Source organism: Mustela nivalis (genome assembly GCF_964662115.1).
Source record: "Mustela nivalis genome assembly, chromosome: 19".
Lineage (NCBI taxonomy): Eukaryota > Metazoa > Chordata > Mammalia > Carnivora > Mustelidae > Mustela > Mustela nivalis.
The window spans coordinates 28,461,779-28,485,882 of record NC_139038.1 but is presented as its reverse complement, the minus strand read 5'-3'; the positions used below and the strand labels follow the sequence as shown (position 1 = coordinate 28,485,882).

At 38.6% G+C, this 24,104-nt stretch overlaps 1 protein-coding gene across 4 annotated transcripts in view; it reads left to right on the top strand.

Annotated features, from left to right (window-relative positions):
• The window catches only part of MRTFB (myocardin related transcription factor B), a 197,079-nt gene that overhangs the window by 56,719 nt on the left and 116,256 nt on the right, over positions 1 to 24,104 (top strand). For 2 of the 4 annotated variants that reach the window (XM_082715003.1, XM_082715002.1), the window contains exon 3: positions 11,443 to 11,658. In XM_082715003.1, the coding sequence (XP_082571129.1) occupies positions 11,505 to 11,658 (154 nt within the window). In that variant the 5' untranslated portion in view covers positions 11,443 to 11,504. Of the gene's footprint in view, positions 1 to 11,442; positions 11,659 to 18,072; positions 18,136 to 24,104 lie in introns of those variants that run through there. The other 2 variants (XM_082715001.1, XM_082715004.1) reach the window with 2 other exon arrangements.

Sequence of the window (24,104 nt, the reverse complement as noted above, 5' to 3'; positions counted from 1 at the left end):
GCAAGAATAGGTAATATAAAGCACCCCAGCATTGATACCATTAATTTACCCAACCCCACCCAAAATTGTTTCTCAAAAGTGCATTTGATTTGAAAATTTCAACTTGTTTGATTGTGGGATTTAATAGTAAATCTGCTTCTGATGTAGGAAATTACTTTGTGTATGTGATTAACATTGTCTTTGAACTTCCTGATTCAAGTTTTATCTTGTCTGAATTTAGAGATTTGTTTTTACTGGCTGTAAGCCAGGTGTTTTCCTAATGTTTATAATTCAGGAGAGCTTGAAAGAGCAGGGACAATAGTTGTAGTGTTGCTGAATCATTTTTTATTGAGTATATTTGGATATTCTGTCTCTGCATTTGGCTGATTTTATATTAAATGTATTAATTTTGATATTGATATTCTTTGGACTCTTATTATTTAGTTTCCTTTATATAGCATTGATTATATACCCTTTATTTACTAATACTTCTTGTGCATTAGTCATTAGGAACAGTTAGGTACAGTGGAAAGAGATTAGGCTCTGTACTCCACTCAGTTAAAAATAGATATTAGCACTGATTTTGAGACTACCTTAGCCCAAGGGCCCAGCATCTTTTAAAATACAAATTATTATTGGTGCTATCTTGACTTCTCCATGCAGAAAAAAGATATGAATGAGTGAATAGATGAACAAGAGGGCTCTCATTCTGTGGTGTTTTCGTTTTCTGTCTCTGGTGTTGTATCTGACAATGAAGAGGTGTGTTTTTGAGAAGAAGAGCTATTTTCCAGGTTGATCTTACTAGTGTTATGTTGTGCTTTGACCTGGTGCTGGATAATTGTTGGATTAGTTTTGTTTTGCCATATGGGCGTGTAGGGTGTTAATTCCATATTCATTCATTGTCAGTTATAGACAAGTTAGTATTTTATCACACTTTCTCTAGTTAAAGCTAAATGGTTGCTTTACTTTCATAACTAAATTATGACCCAGTGAAAGAATTCATTCTAATGCCATTTCTTTAACATCTCAGTTAGAGGCTGTTGGATGGACAGTGTTTTTTTTTATGTTTGATGTTACATTTCCGTTTCAAAAGAAAATTATCAGGCAGTTAAGTGGATATTGGGTGACAGCTTACAAATTTGGTAGTAGAATGTGGGACTAGATAGAGTCTAGACTCAATCAAAAATGTTCGTGAATATTAAGTTAAGATTTTGAGCACTTTTTCTTTTCCTTTTGCTACATTTTGTAAAAGATTTTCTTAGCTTATAATTTTCTTAATTTGGAGGGAACGTGTGGGAGTTTAAGGTGCTCATAATGTCAAGGAACAATAGGTTGAAAGAAATTCTTCAAGATGAAGAAGAAATAATCTTGCATGAAAATATTTTAAAGTCTCATGCATAAAGAATCTTTCAAATCATTAACGCTAATGTTCAGAGTTTGTACATCATACTGTTATAAAGGCAATATGGTACTGGTATCTTAGAATTAGTTTACTGTGGACAGATTTTATTTTATATGAATAAATAATTTGAAATGAAACTCATATTTTGAAAAAATCTAGGAGCCATGTTTTAATATTCTGTAGTGAAACAGGTCATTTTACATGTAAGTGTATCTACCTAACACATCTTTTTTAGTTTTCTTCTTTCCTTCCTTCCTCTCCTTTCCTTCCTTCCTTCCTTCCTTGTTTATTTTTTTCCCTTGGCGTTAGTGTAGTCATTTCAACCTCAGGCTTCTTGTTTGCCGGACCTTTTTCTGTCCCTTTACTTCCATCCTATTTATGCCTTCATATTTAAAGTAGGTCACTTATAGGCATGACGTTTTTAGACTTTTAAAATCCGTTCTGTCAGTCTCTTTTTATCATAAAGTTTAGTTTAGTCCATGTACATTTAAGGTAACCATTGATAAAGTAAGATTTTGATCTACTGTTTTACTCTTTGCTCTGGTTTGTCCCATCTCTCTCTCTCTCTCTCTCTCTCTCTCTCTTTTTTTTTTTTTTTTTTTGTTTGTTTGTTTCTCTGTTACTTCTTTTTAGGCTAGTTGAGTATTTTTAGAGTTCCTTTTTAATTTTCATATTGGCTTTTGAGCTAAAACTATGTTGTTTTAATGGTTGCTGTGGGAATTACAATAACTTTAACGTCTCCATGGAGCTCAAGTTAAGACTGCACACCTCTCTTATAATGTATAGAAATGTAATAATGTTGTGATAGTTACCCTTCCCCATCTTTTATGCTATTGTCATATGCATTATAAATATGTCCATGATTGGCCCTTTGACATAGTACTGTAAATATTACTTTGAATAGTAATAGTTAAGAAAGCAGGAGGAAAAACAAATCTTTGGTTTTTATCTACATGTTTAACATTTCTAATGCTTTTCATTCCTCTGATCCAAGTTTCTATCTGGTATCCCTTCCCTTCAGCCTTGAAGAAATTCTTTTAGCATTTTTCGTAGTGTGTGCCTGCTGGTGACAATTTTGCCTTCATTGTTAAAGGATATTTTTGTTGAATATGGAACTCTGGATTCTGTGAGGTTTCCTCTTAACAGTCCTGTTTTATTTTAGCAACTAACTTTGCTGAACTCACTTTTGCACACTCTCTTTCCTGTGGTGAGCAGCAAGTGAAATCTCAGTTCTGGTTTTTTGTTTTGTTTTGTTTTGTTTTTTGTTGGTTTTTTCCTGTAGCCGGGCTGTTGGGATTCTCCTTGCATATGCATCATTTAGGGGGTCACCAGAGACTTGGGCCGAGTTCATACACAGAATTTAGGACTTCCTCTTTCCTGGCTCATTCTTTTCTGGGAACTAAATACAGAGTCAAGAAGTAGATCCACATGTATGTAGTCAGCTGATCTGCAATAAGGTTACAAAGGCAGCTCCACAGAGAAAAGATAACCTTTCCAACAAATGGTGTTGGAACAGTCACGTACTTTTATGCCAAAGACAGAAAACTTTGATTCCTATCTCCCAGCATATACAGAAATTAATTCAGAGCACATCATAGACTTAAATGTAAAAAACAAAACTATGAAATATCTAGAAGAAAACATGGTAGATAATCTCTGTGGCCTTAGATTAATCATACATTTTTTAGCTACAACACTAAAAACATGATTCAGAAAAGAAAAAAATCGACAGGTTGGACTTCATCAAATTAAAAACAGGTGCTTTTTATAAAACACTGTTAAGAGAATAAAAAAATAAGCCGTAGACTGGGAGAGAATATTTGCACATCATATATCTGATACGGGACTTTTGTCCAGAATATATAAAGAACTTTCAAAACAATAATAAGAAAATAAATATATTCCATAAATATTAAATATATTTTTAAAAGGAACAAAAGATTTGATCAGGTACTTAACCAAAGATGATACACAGATGGCAAATAAGCACATTAAAAGACCCTCAGCTTCATTAGGGAAATACAAAGTGAGATCACAGTGATAAGGGGCTCAGAGTAGCATAGGAAGACCCTAAACTCCCTTCTTCCAGAGACATCGCAGGTTTACAGCTATGTCGGGAATAATTTTCCTCTGAAAAGCACCCAAGAGCTAGATAAACAGTAGCCTCCACAACAAAAAGACAAAAGAGGCATCATGAAGGGTGGGAGGAGCAGCCAGTCAGGGTTACCCCATAGTCAGAGGGAACCCCCAAGGGCAGAACACTCAAATCATGAAAGGATTGTGCCTCATACCAGGCACCCCAACCCTTGGGGCACGCACCAGAATAACAAGGCCCCAAAATGTCTCATTCTGCAAATCAATGGAACTTAATACTAGGAGGATCCTAGAACTGCAGGGAATGGAGATCCTGCTCTTAAAGGGCTTTCGTGCAAAAACATTCATTCCGAGATCCAGCCCAAAAGCAACAGATTGAAAAGCACCTAGACCATAAGTGAGGGAGAACCACTTACTAGTTTCCTGCTAGAGAGGCAGGAACCTGCAGGTACTTGATCTGGGGACAGAAATACTGGTGGATGCCATTTTTGCAATCTCATCCTAACTTGCCAGTGACTGAACTGACTGGTTCTATTTTTGGTGCCCTCTCTCTAGCCTGCTAGCACCAGAGGGTGTGCTCTTTCCTACCCCATGTCATAACGGGGCTAGGCAAGTGCCTCACGCCCCACCCATCCTGCTCAGCATCCCAGCAGCAAAAGGGTTGGGTTAACGCCCTGAGCCCCAACCCACCCCACACAAAGACCAAAGCCACAACTAGGAAAGTCAAGCGGTCCAAACCCCTCCCTCCCTGTACAGCGGCTGAACTACAACCAGGCCGGGTGAGTGCCCTGAGCTCCACCCTTCACACATAGCAACCACATCCCTAAACCAAAGGCAGGCACTCACAACCTGTACAAGGGACACATGGAGTGCCCGGTTCTGGTAGCCAGGGGAGACTGTGCTTCTGGGTCACATGGCAGAGCTTCTGCACAAAACCGTGCTTTCAGAACTCGGGGAGGAAAGATACAGATGTAGTAAAAAGAAGATGTAGTAAAAAGAAGATGAAGTGAAAAGAAACATCTGTATCCCAATGTTCATAGCAGCAATGGCCACAGTCGCCAAACTGGAAAGAACCAAGATGCCCTTCAACAGATGAATGGATAAAGAAGATATGGTCCATATATACGATAGAATATTATGCCTCCATCAGAAAGGATGAACACCCAACTTTTGTATCAACATGGACGGGACTGGGGAGAGATTATGCTGAGTGAAATAAGTCAAGCAGAAAGAATCATCATATGGTTTCACTTACTTGTGGAGCATAAGGAATAACACAGAGGATATTGGGAGAAGGAAAGAAAAGTGAATTGGGGGAAATCGGAGGGGGAGAAGTACCGTTGAGAGTCTGTGGACTCTGAGAAACAAACTGAGGCTTTTGGAGGGGAGGAGTGTGGGGGTTGGGTGAGCCTGGTGGTGGGTATTATGTTGCATGGAGCACTGGGTATGGTGCATAAACAATGAATTTTGGAACACTGAAAAAAAAGTGAGAAAAAAATAAAAGACTCATGTATGTATTTGTTTTGGCTAATACATATAGACAGAGAGGCAAAATGAGAAGCCAGAGGAATATGTTCCAAACCAAAGAACAAGGCAAATCCCTCGAAAGAGACCTTAATAAAACAGAGATAAGCAACCTATCTGATAAAAAGTTCTGAGTAATGGTCATAAAGATGCTCAGTGATCTCAGAAGAGTAAAGGAACACAGAGAGAACTTCAAAAAAGAGAGATAGAAGATACAAGAAACTACCAAACAGAAGTTATAACGGAAATAGAAAACACTCTAGAGTGGTTCAGCAGCAGCATGGATGAAACAGAAGTACGACTGTGTGAGCTGGAAGACAAAGAAATGGAAAACACCCAGACAGAGCAGCAAAATGAAGAAAAGAATTGTGAAAAGTGAGGATACCTTAAGGGATTTCTGGGACAATCTCATGCATACTAACATTCACATTATAAGGGTCCTAGAAGGAGAAGAGAGAGAAAAGCCTAAAAAAATTATGTGAGGGCGCCTGGGTGGCTCAGTCGGTTAAGTGGCTTCCTTCGGCTCAGGTCATGATCCCAGGATCCTGGGATTGAGTTCCATATTGGGCTCCCTGCTCAGGAGAAGTCTGTTTCTCCCTCTCCCTCTGCTTGCCACTCTGCCTACTTGTGCTATCTATCTGTCAAATAAATAAATTAAAATCTTTAAAAAAAAATTATGTGAAGTGGGGTACCTTCGTGACTTATTTGGTTAACATCCAACTCTTGATTTCGGCTCAGGTCGTGATCTCTGGTCCTAGGGATTGTGTACCCCTTCCCACACCCACCCCCCACACCCACCCCGGGTGCCACACTCAGCAGGGTGTCTACTTAAGGATTCTCACTCTTCCCCTCCCTGCCTCCACCGGCACACACTTTCTCTGTCTCTCTCTCAAATAAATAAATCTCTAAAAAGTTAAGGATAGAATCTTAAGAGCAGCAAGAGAAGAGCAACTGTTACGTACCAGGGGAAACCCTATAAGGCTTTCAGCAAGTTTTTCACCAGAAGCTCTACAGGCCATAAAGGAGGGACATGACATATTCAAAGTACTGAAAAGATTGAATAACTGCCGACCAAGAATTCTCTACCTGGCAAGGTTATCATTCATAATTGAAGGAGAGATGAAGAGTATTCTAGAAAAGCAAAACCTGAAGGGATTCACCACCACTGAACCAACCTTGTAAGAAATGTTAAAGGGAATTCTCTAAACACTGAAGGAAAGGCGCTAATTAATAAGAAAATATATGAAAGTTGGACACCTGGGTGGCACAGTTAAGTGTTGGACTCTTTGTTTCAGCTCAGGTAGTGATCTCAGGGTCATGGGATCGAGCCCTGTGTCAGGCTCCACACCCAGTGAAGAACCTGTTTAAGATTTCCACCCCCTCTCTAAAATACATAAATCTTAAAAAAATGTATATATATATGAAAGTAAAAATTCCAGAATTACCAGTATTCCAAAAAAATCCAAAAATTACCAGAAAATTAATAAACCAGGTAATTAATAAAGGTAGTGGATCAGCCACTTATAAAGCTGGTGTGAAAGTTAAAAGACAACGGTAGTTTTTTTTTTTTTAAGATTTTAAAAAATTTATTTGACAGAGAGACAGAGATCACAAGTAGGCAGAGCGGCAGGCAGAGGGAGAGGAAGGGAAGCAGGCTCCCCGCCCAGCAGAGAGCCCGATGTGGGACTCGATCCCAGGACCCTAGGACCATGATCTGAACCAAAGGCAGAGGCTTTAACCCACTGAGCCACCCAGGCACCCCAACAACATAGTTTTATTAAAAGTACAGTAGTAAAAGGATATATAAAATAAAAAGATACAAAGTGTGATATCAAATATATAAAACATGGAGTGGGAAGTAAAAATATAAAGATTTGGAATGCATTAAAAATTAAGTTACTATTGAAATTAACAAGTCAGGAAACAACAGATGTTGGCTAGGATTCAGAGAAAGGGGAATCCTCTTATATTGTTGGCTGGCAGCTACCCTGGAAAACAGTATGGAGTTTCCTCAGAAAGTTAAAAATAGAACTACCCTATGACCCAGCAGTTGCATTGCATTATTAGATATTTATCCAAGATACAAATGTAGTGATCCAAAGGAACACATGTACCCCAATGTTTATAGTAGCAGTGTCCACAATAGCCAAACTATGGAAAGGGAAAGAGCCCAGATGTCCATCAACAGATGAATGGATAAAAAAAGATGTGTGTGTGTGTGTGTGTGTGTGTGTGTGTAATGGAATATTACTCAGCCATCAAAAAGAGTGAAACCTTGTCATTTACAATGACATGGATGGAACTAGAGGGTATTATGTTCAGTGAATTAAGTCAGAGAAAGACAAGTACCATATGATTTCACTCATACATGGAGTTTAAGAAACAAAGCTGCTGAGCGTAGGGGAAAGGAAGGAAAAATAAAATAAGATGAAAATAGGGAGGCAAACCATATGAGATGCTGTACTCCAGGAAACAAACTGAGGGTTGCCGCAGGGGAGGAACTGTTGGAAAGGGGTAATTGGATGATGGGCTTTAAGGAGGGCACTTGATATAATGAGCACTGGGTGTTATATGGACTAAATTCTACCCCTGAAACTAATAATACAGCATATGTTAACTACAATGAATTTAAATAAAGAATTAAGTTACCATCAACCTAAAGGAGACCATATATAATAAGATGTTGTGTGACCCTCATGGTAACCACAAAGAAGAAACTTAAATATACAAAAGAGAAAGGAATCTAAGCATAATGCAAAAGAAAATAATCAAACCACAGGGGAGAGAGAGGAGAAGAAGCAGAGAGAGACCACAAAAACAGCCAGAAAACAATGAACAAAATGGCAATAAGTACATACTCATTAATAATTGCTTTATTTTTTTAAAAAAGATTTATTTATTTTTAGAGAGGGTGAGAATGAGCATGTATGAGCAGGAAGGGAGGGCAGAGGGGAGAGGGAGAGAGAGAATCTCAAGCAGACTCCCTGCTGAGTGTAGAGCCTGACATGGGGCTTGACCCCAGGTCCCTGAGATCACCACCTGAGCAAAATCAAGAGTCAGACATTTAACAGACTGAGCCACCCAGGCACCTCATAATTGCTTTAAATGTAAATGGTTTAAATGCCAACCAAAAGGCAGGGTGGCTGAATGTATAGAACCAGAATTTTCTATGTACCGCCTATAGGAGGCTCACTCGGAATGTAAAGACACACAGACTAAAAGTGAAGCAGTGGAAAAGGAGACCTTCCATGCCAATGGAAATGAAAGCTGGGGCAGTTATGCTTATATCAGACAAAATAGAATTTTTTTTTTGATTAGTGTAAATTATTATTATTTTTTTAATTTTTAATTTTTTTGACAAAACAGAATTTAAAACAAAGACTATAACAGGAGAGTTGCAGGATACAGAAGTAATATACAGAAATTTGTTCATGCCTACACCCTGATAATGAACTATCAGAGAAATTAAGACGATAATCCCATTTAGAGTTGCATCAAAAGCAGTAAAGTAACCTAGAATAAATTTAACCAAGAAAGTGGAAGACCTATACTCTGAAAACTAGAAAACACTGATGAAGGAAATTGAAGAGGGCATAAATAAATCGGAAAGATATGCTGTCTTTTGGGATAGGAAGAATGAAGATTGTGAAAATGTCCGTACTACCCAAAGCAGTCTACAAATCAACCAATTCACTGCAATCTGTATAAAAATTCCAATGGCATTTTTCACAGATGTGAAACTAAGAGTTCTAAAATTTGTACGGAACCACCAAAGACCCAAAATAGCCAAAGCATTCTTGGGAAAGAGAACAAAGCTGGAAGTATTATACTCTGGAATTTCAAACTGTACTGAAAAGCAGTAGTAATCAAAACAGCGTGGTACTGGCACAAAAACAGACATTGGTCAGTGGAAGAGAATAGACCAGAAATAAACCCACACCTATATAGTCAGTTAACTTACACAAAGGAGACAAGAACATGCAATGGGGGGAAGACAGGCTTTTCAATAAATGGTACTGGGAATACTGTGCATTTGTGTGCACAAGAATGAAACTTGATTGCTTTCTTACGCCATACACAAAAATGAACACAAAATGGATTAAAGGCATAAATGCAAGACTGAAACCATAACACTCCTAGAAGAAGACATAGGCTGTAAGCTCTTTGATATCAGTCGTGGCGATATTTTTTTGGATATATCTCCTTAGGCAAGGGCAGCAAAAATAAACAGATGGGACCCCATCAAACTAAAAAGCTTTTGCAGAGTGAAGGAGACCATCAACACAATGAAAAGGCAGCCTGCTGAATGAAGGTCATTGTAAAGCCATATATCTGATAAGGGGGTTGATATCCAAAATATATAAAGAACTTACGAAAATAACAACAACAACTCTGACCTGAATAGACAGTCTTCCCAGGATGACATATAGATGGACAACAAGCACATGAAAAGATACTGAACATCACTGATTATCAGGAAAATGCGTATCAGAAGTACAATGAGATATCACCTAATACTAGTCAGAATGGCTATCATCAAAAAGGCAAGAAATAACAAGTGTTGGTCAAGTTGTGGAGAAAGGGGATCCCTTGTACACTGTTAGTGAGAATGTAAATTAGGGCAGACACTATGGAAAACAGTATGGGGGTTCCTCAAAAAATTAAAAATAGAATTACCCTATGATCCAGGAATTCCACTTTTGGGTATTTAGGTGAAGAAAATGAAAAACTAATTGAAAAAAAAAATATATATACTACCTTTATGTTTATTGCAGTATTATTTACAATAGCCAGGGCATAGAAGTAATCCAAATATCGATCAATAGATAATGGATAAAGAAGGTTGTGTGTGTGTGTGTGTGTGTGTGTGTGTGTGTGTGTATAATATTACTCAGCCCCCAAAAGGAATGAAATCTTGTCTTCTGTGACAACAGGACCTCGAGGATATCATGCTAAGTGAAATAAGTCAGACAAAAGCTAACTCTGTATGATTTCACTTATATGTGGAATCTGAAAAAATGAAAAAACGAAACAGAAACAGACCTCATAGAACAAACTGGTGGTTGGGAGGGGGAAGGTGGGACTGGCAAAATAGGTGAAGGGAATTAAGAAGTAAAGACTTTGAGTTATAAAATAACTAAGTCTCAGAGACGTAATATGGAGCTTAGGGGCTGTAGTCAGTCATATTGTATTGATTTTATATGGTGACAGGTGGCAACCTGACCTATTGTGACGATCATTTTGAATATATAAAAATACCAAATTCCTGTCCTGTTCATCTGAAACTGGTATAATATCTCGAGTATAATTCAATAAAATAATACATAAATAAATAAAACCACACTGAGTTACCATTTCACGCCCATTGAAATAATTAAAATGAAAAAGATTGACCATAATTGTCAGCGAGGTTGTAGAACTACTGGAATTCTCCGTCACTGCTAGTTAAGACTGCAGAATGGCATAATCGCTTTGGAAAATACTTTGTTAGTTTCTTTAAAATTTAAATACTCAGTTGCTGTACGATCCACTCATTTTATTCTTAGGTATTTATTATGCAAGAGAAGTGAAAGCATATATCCATATAAATACTTGGACAAGAATCTTCATAGCACTTTTATTTGTAATGGAAACTGAAAACAACTAAATGCCCATCATTAGGAGAGTGGGTCAATGAACTGTGGTTGGGAATTAGGGAATGCTAAGCAGGCAACAGTTTGGTGAAATGCTTCACCCCTGCATAATGTGGACCACCATCCTTTTAGCTTTCAGCTTTCTTTTTTTTTTTTTTTTTAAAGATTTTATTTATTTATTTGACAGACAGAGATCACAAGTAGGCAGAGAGGCAGGCAGAGAGAGAGAGGGGGGGGGGAAAGCAGGCTCCCCGCTGAGCAGAGAGCCCGATGCAAGACTTGATCCCAGGACGCTGAAATCATGACCTGAGCCAAAGGCAGAGGCCTAACCCACTGAGCCACCCAGACACCCCTAGCTTTCAGCTTTCAATAAGCTTTCTTATTGCCCACTGCTCAAGCCAGGTCGAGCCCCACATCGGGCTCCCTGCTCCGCGGAAGGCCTGCCCCTCCTTCTCCCACTCCCCTGTCTTGCTGTCTCTTTCTTTCTGTCACTTAAATAAAAAAATAAAATCTTTTAAAAGAATAAAATCTTTAGTGACATCAATAACTATAACTTTCTTTAATCCACAGTATAAAAAATTATGTAAAATACCTTTCAACTTATATTTACCTGGTAAGTGCTATTTTAGATAGGAAGTCCGTTATTCCTGTGTGTTGGACAAAGAACCCAAGATCCAGAGAAAGTAAACGAATTGGCAGTTGCTTTACAGCAGTGAAGCTGGACTAGAACCCAGGGTTTCCATTTTAATATTTTTGTGTAACTTGGAGAAAAATCAATGTACCATCTCCTTACACGTTTTTACTTGACAGTCTCTTCGGCAGGCCGCATTTAAGAGAGGTCTCGGACGCTCGTCGCCAGTCGCTGGAGCACCATGGATCCCCCAGGGGCACTAGACGCCGAGGATGAGCTGGGGCCGTTAGCCCATCTTGCCCCGAGTCCTCAAAGTGAAGCTGTTGCCCACGAATTCCAGGAGCTGTCCTTGCAGCCCAGCCAGCACCTGCCCCCTCTGAATGAGAGGAAGAACGGTGAGCTCTTGAGCATGCGCAGTGGGGACTGGGTTTAAAGACTTTCCTTTTCGTGAGCCAAGTTGATTACTGTTTGGTAGTACGTTTTTTTTTTTTTTTTTTTGGTTGGTTACATTGGGCAGCCTGTTACGAGGGGAGAGCCTTATTGGGATGCTGGCTGGTTTTGAGTAAGGCGTACTTTACTTTGCATTCAGTTCTTTCATTATTCCCCCAATAAGTATCTGGTAGCAGTATTCTCCTTGCAAGCAAGCTCTGGGTGCAACCATGCTAGCACTCGGTTTCACGCTCCAGCGACACTGGAGGGTAGCCTGCAAGACAGACTGAGGCTTGGACCAGACTGTCCTCCCCTGTCCCCGTCTCCAGTGTGTTGCACCTTAGTTTCAGAATTGACAGCCTTTAAGTTATTTGGATAACTTAGTTATTTGGATAACTTTAGTTATTTTAACTTTATCCACAAGTTATTTGGATGATCACTAAGAAAACAAGAATTTCTTATTTGAGTATTTTTTTATGAGTGGGTATAGGATGTGATCATATTGTCATTCTTTGACTGCTTGTCATTGTGTGCAAAATGAATATTTTCTATTCATTTGGTATCTGTCAGGAAATTTTCATTGGTCACAGAGGCTTGTCAGAGTCTCCAGAAAATACAGTACTATCGGCTTTTAATGTAAATAAATAAGGATAGAAAATAGACACTTAATTTTAATACTTATAACGTAAAAACTAACAAACATAAAATGTTAAAATTTGTGAACACATCAAGCATATATATTAAAAGGGCCACATTAAGAATGTCAGCTGAATTTAGTGTGCTTTCTGTAGTTCTGAGGAGTTTTACATTTACAGATAGACATTTAAAAAATTTTGGTTTTAAAAGCCAGAAGAAATGAAACCATTCCCTTCTAGAACACTTCCTTATGTACCTTGTTGCTTATTTTTCTGGGTTCTGTTTCCCAGTCCTTTTCACTATTGGCCTTATCATATGCAGGAAAATGATATGCTGTGATTCTCCGATCTTCCGTACATGTATTCAGAGTATACTTGTCTGCTTCAGATAGGGTCTCTGGTACTTGTTCTTGGGCATAACCCTTGTCAAGTGTGAGTGGTGTAAAGCAACATTTTGGCTTAAGTGCTATCAGACATTTCAGGCTATAGAACCTTCCACCAATTCGGGGCCTTCCTTTCTAAGACTAGCTGACAGAGTATAACCATATTTACTAAAGCATGACTAAGTGTCATCAAATTCACTTAGTACCTTTAGACCTGTGTCATGTTCAGATTATTATCCTCAAGAAAATATATCTGAGTTGCACCAGTATAAAACTGCAGGAGTATACAGTAACTCAACACAATGGTCATATGTAGCCGAGGAGGGAAATGTGTTGCAAAAGTTTATGCTTTGTGGTGATTTACTTGATGAAGCACACCACATTCTCTTGCAAGAATGTTGTCTTAAATATGTATGCCTGAATATAAGGTTAGCCCGAATATTAGGTAGACTCCCTATATAAATTTTTAGGAAGATGGAATAAAAGGTAAAAATTTTAGTTGAGTCATTTAGTTACATGTATATAACTAAAATCACATTTCATGAAGCTGTGCAATAATATAGGATTGCTTTATTCACCCTCATATTTCATAGAGCCAGCTTGCTTACACTTTATCCATGAATCTTTTTGAGAAGTGCTTTTTTCTTTATCATCAGCAAAACCCCTTGGCATTATCCGTCTAGCACTGAAACTAAAACCCAGCGTGTATCTTCATTTCTGTCTCTTCTGTCTTGAAGTAGAGTGGTTTTTGAGTTCACACATGATCTGACACGGGAGATTTTATGTCTAGACTACCATTGACGAACCAGTGGGGTTGGGTGCGTGTGTGTGTTGTGTGTCTTGCCCTTGTATGTTCGCAGTCTCTATAACATAATCACTCATGTGATTTGTGGTTGGTCATAACATTTTATGTGGCTGTAGTTCCTGTAATTTTAGAATATAATTATCTGTTTTGCTTTGCCCGAGTAGGTCACACTGTCACTGCCCTAAAACGTACAGGGCACAAATGGGTCACAGTGAAAAGTACTTCACCTCCCAGTCTTTCCCCTTAGCTACCTAGTTACTTCCTCAGAATTAACTACTGTTACTTGCGTCCTTTCTGACCGAATAGCATTTTTCCACTTTTTTAAAAGCAGTTTTTCAAAGTCTTGTTATAACAACACTCAGTACTTTCAATTTTAAGGTTATAACCTGGGACTAGTTAATGTGTTGGCTTCGTCTTCCCCCCTTTTGATGATTTCCTACTAAGATATTTTTATAAACATCCTAAAACTAGCTTTGAATGGAGTTAATTTTAAGCAAATGTGTTTTCCTCAGGTACATTTTTGTTCACTATTGAGTAGAAAAAGTATCTTATAATCTGAGATGCTACTTTATGTAAAGATTCAAAAAGCAGTTTCCTCTTTTCTAATAGGTGACATTAGGAAGTTAAAAACCTTACCTTATATTCAGGCATACACCCCAAGTTCAGACTTATGATATATTAGCCTGATTTGTGTGTATATTCCAAGGCATACTGGAATCCTTGTACAGCTATCAGAAATCTACCTTTAAAAAAAAAAAAGATTTTATTGATTTGACAGAGTGTGAGCACAAGCAGGGGGAGCTGCAGGCATAGGGAGAGGAGGAAGCAGGCTCCCTGCTGAGCAGGTAGTCCGATGTGGGGCTCGATCCCAGGACCCTGAGGTCATGACCCGAGCCAAAGGCAGATGCTTAATGTACTGAGCCACCCAGGCACCCGAGAAAGCTACCCTTTTTGATAGTTTTATGAGTAGAGTAGAATCACATCAAGCAATAGGGAGATAAAAGAACCGTAACTGTCTTACCTTACTTTTTTACATTAATTCTTCATTTTTTAAGTTTTCTTAGTGCCATGTTTAGGTCATATCATACATAAAATGTAGGTCTTGGCCTCAAAATGAATTAATACAAAGTACTGTTTAGATTACAAAATAGTCAAATTTAGGTATTTCTTTGGTGATTGTGTCTCATTTTTAGTCCTAAGTGTTTGAATTTCACTTGTTTGAATTCTTTCCTTTTCGAGTTGGGGAATATGAAGATATTTCAGTTTGGATTAGTGTATAGAAGGATCATTTCACCAAATAGCTTATAAGTAAACCTAACGAGGACAGAGAGGTTGACACCTAGGCAGTGACGCTAGGGTCTTCCCTTATTTTTGACCAATATTTAAGTTGGTAAAGCAGCGGAATAGCAGACAATTCCTACTGTTGCAGGAAATGTGAAAGATGTTTACCAAAGAAAAGCTAGGGCCTTTCTTGACCCGTGAATGTGGCCAAAATAATTCCATAACTGGAGGTACCTCAAAAGTAAGACAACCGATTAGACCATTAATTCTTCCCAGCAAGGGAGTCCTTAGTAAAGGAAACGTGGATATACAGTCATGGACCTTTAATGAAACTGTGCCTGCACAGGAAAATTGAGCTCTGTTTGGGTGTTTTACACAATATTAGCATTCCTTCAGATGGTAAACACAGGCAGTAAAAAGGAAATCAGTCCAAGGGACGGTTATTTTTTTATTGCCAAACTAGGAAAAGCTCAGGTGCTGTAAGTTGAATGTAGCTTTATAAAGGCAAGGAGAGACAAAGTGGATCGAAACAACATGCCTGAAAGAGTCCAGCTCTGCCTCGTGCCCCCACTTAGAGGACCACAGGTAGGAAGCTTATAGTTGTATGTCTTGAGGTCATTTGCAAGACTGATAAGCATGCTGGTTGGTGAATTTAAACTTTTAAGTCACTGCCAGCTTTATCATGCAGTAAAGCAGATAAGTCGACATAGATTTCCTCCCCCCACTTTTTAAAACAGTTTGGCGTTTTAATACTTCTTGGTACAGCTCTGAAGATGGGACTTGGTTATGTTAACATGGCCATGGATTCACCACAGGCCAGCTGTCACTAGTATCAAGTAGGTAGAAAATAGTATCTGCCACTTTTCCCTTCCTGTATTAACAGGCTTTTTGAAACTGTATTTGCTTTGAAATCACGTGTTTTTAGGACTCAGAAAAAGGAAACTTTGTTGTTATTCTTATTTTAAACTTTGGTATTTCTAGTTACTGCAGTGGTTGGGTTTTTGAGTTAATGGTCCCATTTTAAATTTTTGTTCCTAAGGTTTTCCATCCATTAAATTTATCACAGTGAATAGTTTTAGACCATCTCTCAGTCTGTTCTAGAATGATCATACTAGAGAGAAAATAATTCATTCACAAGTTTGTTGCATACAAGGGAATGCGAGGTAGTTCTTTGCATCGTATTCAGTACAGGTATTAATACTTTTGCAGACAGTCAGGTGAAATTTGCCTTGCCATGAAACCCAGCCAAAGAAAATTGCTTGCCTCATACCAAAGAAAATAAATGGTATTTGCTCATGGCTGGTCTTTTCTTGATGTTTTACCTAGAAAACATTTCCCCACTCCTTGTTAACCTACCTGTTAGGCTTAGGGTCACTCCAGGTGTTTGAAAATGCCCAAAGGTGAGGAGCATTTGTCTGAAACAGAACCCTGTTTCTTAGCATGTACGCAGGATGGTATGCCGGACTGGAGATTGGTGAGGAAAGAGAATATTTCTGTTTTCCTCTGGAGCAGACAACCAGGCAGGATATTCTCAGAGTGTCATAAATGGGAAGCAAATGAATAGATGCTAAATGACCAAGACATGGAACGATAGGGTTCTTGCTTTCCCTTTCTATAAGAAATAGAAATGAATAATTTTCTGTAACATTCTCTTATCCTTGGCTTTACTATTAACATATTTAGGATCTTGAATATTTAAAATTCTCATGATGTTAATAAACAGTCTGATACATTTAGATATTTCTTTTTCTGCTTTCAAGAGTTACTGCAGACAGAGTACTTAGTCTGGGAAGAGAAATATATATAACTTCCTTAATTAATCTTCCTTCATTTCTAATATGTTTTTAAAAACTAGGCTCTACATGTTAATACTAAACACAATTTGAACGTTTAAAAGCCAACCATGAACCCCCTGATAGCTGCAGAGGAAATTCTTGATTAATTATGGCAGCTTTCCTGTCTCTTTGTGACAATTTCTTGACCCTTTCAAAACGAAAACCAAGTCCTATAAGTAGCTTACAGGTGGGGTACTCTGTTTCGCAATGGTGTTTACCAGCTCTCTATTAAAGAGCGTGTTGTGTTTCACAACATAAATCAGCATCTCTAACCCTGTCCACCTTCCTTTTTGTGCGCTGGATTTCTTGTTTGGACAGTTGGGCTGTTACTGAGATGTAGTCTGCTTCAGTGCATCGCAGAACACACCCCAGCAGTGTGTGGGTGGGGGCAGTGGTGGGGCTGGGCAGTAGCTACACGCTCCCTCCTTCAGGGACGAGTCCGAACAGTGCCGTGGGCCTGCTGTGGTCCTTCATCGCTGAGGGGGTAGCAGGAGCTTCCAGTTTCAGGAGTGCATCTAGGACTCTAGGCCGAGCCTAGCACACCTGAAAGCCCTATTTTGAGTTATTTATCCAGTATTTACCCAGTTTTTAAATTGCATCCTCTTGCAGAAATGCTCTTGAATGTCAACAATTAACATGTTTATTAAAAGTAAATTATAGAACATAATAATAATTATCAGTGCAGACTAGCGTGAGGCCACATTATCTTAATATTTAAAAAATGTTTGCCTAAAATCGTTACAAGGGTTTTCTAAAGTTATCGGAGTCCTAGAAGTACATCATTTCTTATATAGACTATTTGAGATAATTTTTGTATGACTTCCATTAGGCTCTGGTCCAGCAAAGAAACAGAAACTTATTAATTAAGAAACAGTCTTTCCTGTGTCTCAGAAAGTAATTTTAAAAGAGGATATATAAAATATAAATAATTAGTTACTAGATATCACTCAACTACAATACCCTCGCTACTTAGACCTTTTAAGACTACTTGTAATTAATTAGTTGGCTTATAATTAGACCCTCTGGTAGGCCAAGAGACTTTGTTAAAACTAAGTTGGGCTCTTTCTTGCCTGTGTGCTCCACCTAACCCAACCACAGGGACCTCTGTTAGCCAAAAAGGAAGAGGAAGGGTAGATGTGGGACACCTGCTCTGTACCATGACTGAAGGAGAATGATAAATTTAGGGAATATACGGGGGGGAAAGTGACTCGTGATTTTTCTTCCTTTGTTATTTTACGTTAAGATATCACTAATAAGGCACTGTTGGGACAAAGCAAGAAGACAAATATGTCGGAATAACAAATGTTTTGGAATTTTCTCTTTGGTTTGTAGTTGATAATCGCCCTAATTCACAAATATCATACCCAATGTTTTTCTAACTCCTTTAAATTAATCCGTACTGTTGGCTACCCTCACCTGCTGCCCTCACTATTATTAACAGGAAGTGTAGTCTTTTGGGAGTCAGGACTCCAGTCTCCTCTGCTGACTCAGTCTGTGAGCATGGGTAAGTCTCAGAAGCTCTCTGTGTCACGGTATGCCCATTGTAATATCCGTATGGTAGCTTTCAGCCCATGTGTCTCTCTCTGGCTGCCCTTCCTCATTGCATCTTGTGTTCTTATATCTCATTCTCACTTCTGCCTTGTGCTGTTCATTGGGCAGCAGAACCAGATAGAATGGAAGATAACGTCCATCTCAGTTAACAGATGGAATTTTCCACAGACACAAATTAATAATGTCGCTGTTTATTATGTTCCTTGCAGATGTATTATTAAACATACATGCCAGCTCGCCCAATTAGTCAGACTTTCCCTCCATATTTAAAAAGAAAGAGAAATTGACTCAATTGTGTTATCCTAAAAACAACAACAACAAAACAAAACAAAACTGTATCTAATTTAGGATACGCAGTATCTCCCTATTCGTGGTATTTAAGGGTTGGCAGGTATGCGTTAACGTTTTTGTAACAGCGTCAGACTGTCAGTTAAAGGATAGTATTTTAGCTTTTTTTAAAGCCCAAGTTATTTGTTTTCTTTTCTGTTCATTTATGTTGTTGTTTTCATTAAGGAAATGCTAATAGTTGGGTGTCTGTTTTGTAAAACCCAGGTTTTTAAAGATGATCTCTATGTTTAATGAAGATAAAACAAGAAAAGCAAAAAGTCTGATATACAACTTGCATTTGGTTCTCGTCGGTTAGTTAGAAAGCTAACAAGTACTAGGATTTGTCGGTGATCTCTGCAGATTTGATATTCCTAGCTACAAAATGGGAGAGTCTCTTTGACAGAAGCCACGATCCCGACGTAGTGGTGAGGAAGCCTGTTGACTGGGCTGCGTGGTCAAAGTGCCGGCATATAGTGTATCAGGGGAAAGCGTGTCATATCTGAATACCCAGTTCTCCAAAATGGTTTTAAAAATCCGTATTTCAAGAGTGGAAATTGGGATGGTTTTATTACTAGACAATATTTATTGAGCGATCATTGTGTCTCCTACCTTAGAATAATTCTTAGATTTCTAAGCCTTCTGTTCAATGTTAGCAGGTCAGAATGTGGTGCATTCACCTAAAATTGCTGCGTGCATAGATCCTTGAAAGTAATCCCTTCAAGTATATACAGAAAATGAATTTAGAGATGATTCTTGCAGATAACTGAGAGAGAAAGAACCTAATTTTAAAGGAGGAGGTCTATGAAAAAAAAAAAGAAAAAGACAAAAGAGAAAAAGAGGTCTGTGGGGTCAAGCATAGAGCCTGCTGTCTTGGACAGGACAAAGACACAAAGCCCGTGTTTTTAATTCATAAACAGCAGTCACGTTATGTGTGCCTCACACGCCACTGAGAGGCTTACAGCAAGAGCGCTCTTATGCTAATTAGCATGTGCCTGGTGCCTCGTAAGTCCTTGGTTCCAGGTACCCGGCACTGCCTGCTTGATGTCATAACGCCGCGAAAGAGGCAGTGCGCACAGTGGTGACAGCACCGACCCTGGAGGTCCCGTGTCTGAGTCCGGGTCCTGGCTGCACCGTTCCTGGCTGTCGACTGAAACAAATGACTCCCTGTCCCCTTGTCTCACTTTTCTCATCTACCAAATGGGGATCATACTAGCCCCTGCTTCACAGAGTTGCGTTAAGGATGCAATGCATTCGTGTAAGTCAAGCCTGTAGAACATCGTGGGCAAAGTAATTAGCACATTGCAGCTGTTAGTTACGGTCATGTATGTCTTGAGAACACAGTTCGGGCTGACGGGTGAACAATGTGGATTTGAACTGCATGGGTCGCGTGTGTGCAGATTGTTTTTGACAAATACAGTACGGTCCCGAAAATGCTACTTTCTCTTCTGTATGATTTTCTTAATAACCTTTTTTTTTTCCTCCTGGCTTTACTGTGAGACTATAGCGTGTAATATATGAAACTCACCGAGTATGTGTGAACTAACTGTTGATGTCATCTCTAAGGTTTCCAGTCAACCGGAGGCTCTTAAGTTTTGGAGAAGTCAAAAGTTATTCATGGATTTCCAACCCCCATGTTGTCTTCGAATTCATACCAAGTGAATACGGTTTTTCAGGACTCCACCACGATGTTTTATGACTGAGTGCTTCTTTCAGTAGGCCCGGTCATCTTGGCCCCCATTTTCCACAAGTATTTCTCTTTAAAGATGTCAAATGACGTGCAGTTTCTTAATGTCTCTCCGTGTACCTTCATAACACGTGAAGAGCAGCTTATCTGATGAGCGCCAAGGGGTCAATGTAGTAGGCACTGATTTCCCATGAAGTTTGTCTCTCTCGTTGGTACTGCCAGTTCCCACAATCCTAGCATTCCCTGGGCATCAGTCAGTGTCTACAAGGAATGATTTTCAAATATTAAAGCATGTGAAAAGACAAACAGGCCAAAACTCAGAGCTCTCTAGGGACTATGACCTCCAAAACAGACTCTGTTCTGACATTTTCACAGGCTGCTTGAAGGAATTCCAGCAGGGCCATTCCATTTGGTAAACTCCTAAACAAACCCTCTGTCATCAAGGACTGATTTATCGATTTTTCTCCTTATGTACTTGTTCTGAAGAGATTAAGATAGTAGATATGGCTGCTTAGACACTTTTAAGGCATTTGATGTATATGATAAGTATTATGCAGAGGACTTCTGGTATTTTGAAGTAGTAAAAGTTATTTGCTATGTTTAAAGAGATTTCTTGCTCTGAGTTGACTTTTAAATTCTTTCTCTTTTTCATTTTGATTCCAGGAAATCTGTGTCATAATCACATCTCGCAATTAAAATGTTTTCAGTCTGAACCTAATTATTTAATAAAGAAATTGATTAAATTTGTGAATGACCTTTTCAAAAATAAATATGCATGTATACAATGACTTATTTCCCAAGGACCTTTGGCATGTGTGAAAACAAACAGTTCTAGTGGTGTAGGATAATATTCTATGAAATCTTGGTGTGATGACAGTTGTTTACATTATGCTCTAAGGTCACTTGAGTGGGGGAGGGCAGATCTATAAGTTGTTTTTCAGTTCATCTGAATTCTCTTAAAATAGTCTATTGTATATTATTATAAGGTTCTTTATAAAAACATTGTAGTGCAAAAAAAAAAAAAAAAATGAGAAGGGAAGAACCCAAAAGATTTAGAGCCTGAACAACCTAAGGAAATGGGTAATTAGGATTTCTTTGATTTATAGTTGGCTTTAAATGCTACCAGCCCATGGTTGTCCCAGTCTGGTGTGTCTGAGTGTATGTATGAAACTCTAGGGCCAAACAGCATTCTGCATCTGAAGGGGCAGGTTTGTTGGGGGGCGGGCGGTGGTTCTGTGGTTTCTTTCCTTCTTTGCATGTTTCTTTTCAATGAGTTAATCCTTTGGGTGAAACTATGAAGCTTTAAGTATTAAACAAAAGAACTCCTACACAATCAGAACTTTCCTATGATTCGATATCTGATTTTGGTGTTGGATTATAATATGTTTTGAGCAGATTTTAAAGTGGGACACAAGAAGTGAATTGGTATATGATTTCACTCAAGCCTCTTAATGTCAGGATAAATAAAACTCATGTTATCATATCATAGTAACCCATCAGAAACCCAGGGTATTTTAGAGGTCTCCTTGGTAAAATAAAATGGAAACAAAAGTGAAATAATAGAGCGCTTAGTAATTGGTCACAAGTAGTTATTGAATGTACCAAAGAATTACGTGCCTCTTGATTGATGTGTATAAAATGAATATGAATAAAAAGGTCTATATGCTCTTATTACTGTTTTTCTCAGGCCAAGAATAACAAAGTGATATTTTACTAGACATACTCTCAGTATGAGAAAGTATTACTTTTCTAATGTAGTTTTCTAACATAGATGTTTCTGTCTCACACCGTCAGTTTTAGTTAGATAGTCTCTGTGTCTTGCAAAAAAGTGGAATTTGATTAAATAACTTGCTGATAAACTAGTGAAATCTCTGGCTGCATCATCGTGTGCTTGTTTATTTGTGCATAGAATTAGAGTAGCTGCTTGACTGTGTGCTCGCCGAGTGCTTTCAGAACCCTCAACGGAAACAATGTTCACACCTTCAAAAATCTGAAGATTTTGTTGGGACCCCGAAGTATAATTTGGAGGATTTTCCAGGTCAAAGAATTTAAACTTACACCAAGCAGATCAAGTTAGGATTGGAAAAGTTGAAATTTAAAGAAGTCTAAGAACTTAGTCCTAAGCTATGGGTTTCAGAATCTGATGGTTCTAGACAGTGCTGTTGTTTTTGTTCTATTACGCGATGTAATAGTGTATTCTGTGTAACGTGTACTTTCTCATAAAAGTGGATACCTTTCTTAAATGACCATGAATGTTTCATATATCCTTGAGGGTGGAACGGTATATAAATGTTAGTTAAGTCATTTGGTTCATAAGATTGTTCAAGTCCCGTGTATTCTTCCTGATTTTTTTTCTTGTTCTGTCAGTTGCTCAGAGAGGTATGTTGAAAACCCCAACTAAAACTGTGGATTTATTCCTCCTTTCAATATTTTTTTTTCCTTTCATGTATTTTGAGTGTCTGTTATGTTTTCTAGAGTACTAGATTAAAAAAAGTCTCTGTCTTTCAACCGCAATATTTCGATAGTTTCCATTTAAAGTAATTGTTGATTTATTTGGCATATTAGTTATCTGTAGCTGTGTAACAAACTACTTCATACCTTAGTAGCTTAACACAAGACACATTTATATCTCGCCGTTTCTTTGGGTCAGGAATTTAGGTAAATCTTAGCTGGGTACCTCTGCCTCACAGTCTCTCAGGAGCCTGCGCTCAGGTATCAGCCAAGGCCATGTCATCTGAAGGTCCGTCTGGGGAAGGATCTGCCTGTAACCTTTGCTACATTGTTGTTGGCAAGATTCAGTTCCTTGAGGGTTGTTGGTCCAAGGGCCTCATTTCCTTGCTGGCTGCTACCTGGAGGCCTCCCCTGTTCTTGCCATGTGGGCCTGTCCAACATGACATCTTACTTTGTCAAAGCCAGTAAGAGAGAGGTCTGCCAGCAAGACAAAAGTAATTTTTTTTTCCCCAACATTTCCTCAACAGTGCCCTATTCTGCTGTTGAGAAGCAGATTACTCAAGGGGAGAGGACTATACAAAACCATATATACCAGAAGGCAGAGATCAGTAGAGGCCATCTACCAGAGTTGAGTTTAAGTCAGTCATTTTGTGGTATGTTGTATTTGTTCAGTCTGTTCCTTATTCCTCTTTTCTTCCCTTTTTTTGGGGGGGGGGTTAATTCTGTTTTAGTATTTTGTTTATTTTTGTAGCATCCTATTAGCTATGCTTTTTTCAAATGTTCACTTATCTTTCTTTTCTAATGAAGGTCTAACATGCTGCTAATTGTATCCAATAAAATGTTCATCTTAGTTTATTTTTATCTCTGTAAGTTCCATTTTTTTTTTTGCATTGTTTATTTCTCTCATCACTGTATTCACGTTTTCCTTTAAATACTTGTACATAGTTATGGCTGTTAATTCATGGTTTTTTTTCTGTTATTTTTGCACCTGTTTTTATTGACAGATTTTTCTCCCATTACAAAGACATTTTCCTCCCTCCTGGCACGTTGTCTGCTAACTTTTTATTGGATATAACATCGTGAGTGTTACATTGCTGAGTGGCTGGATTTTGTTTTGGTTGTCTTCCTTTAAAGCGTGAGTCTTTGTTTTGGTTCGAGTGTTGGACTTTTGGATCACTCCCAAGGCCTTCTTCAAGCTTTGTTAGGAAGGATATAAGGTATCATTCCCTCCAGGGGTGGTGCCTTTACTAGGCCTTGACCCCCTTTGGAATCTCTGCCGAATGCCCCACTCAGTGCCCCAGGGAGATTTTTTTGCTCAGGCTAGTCAGAGCTCGAACATCTCCCAGCCTCCTGTGCACCTTGGAAGTGTTTAGCCGCTGGTTTTCTGGTCTTTTCTTACGCCGCCTTGTGAAACCGCTGTGGGCACACATAACTCAGGACTGAGCAGACACCCCAGGGTG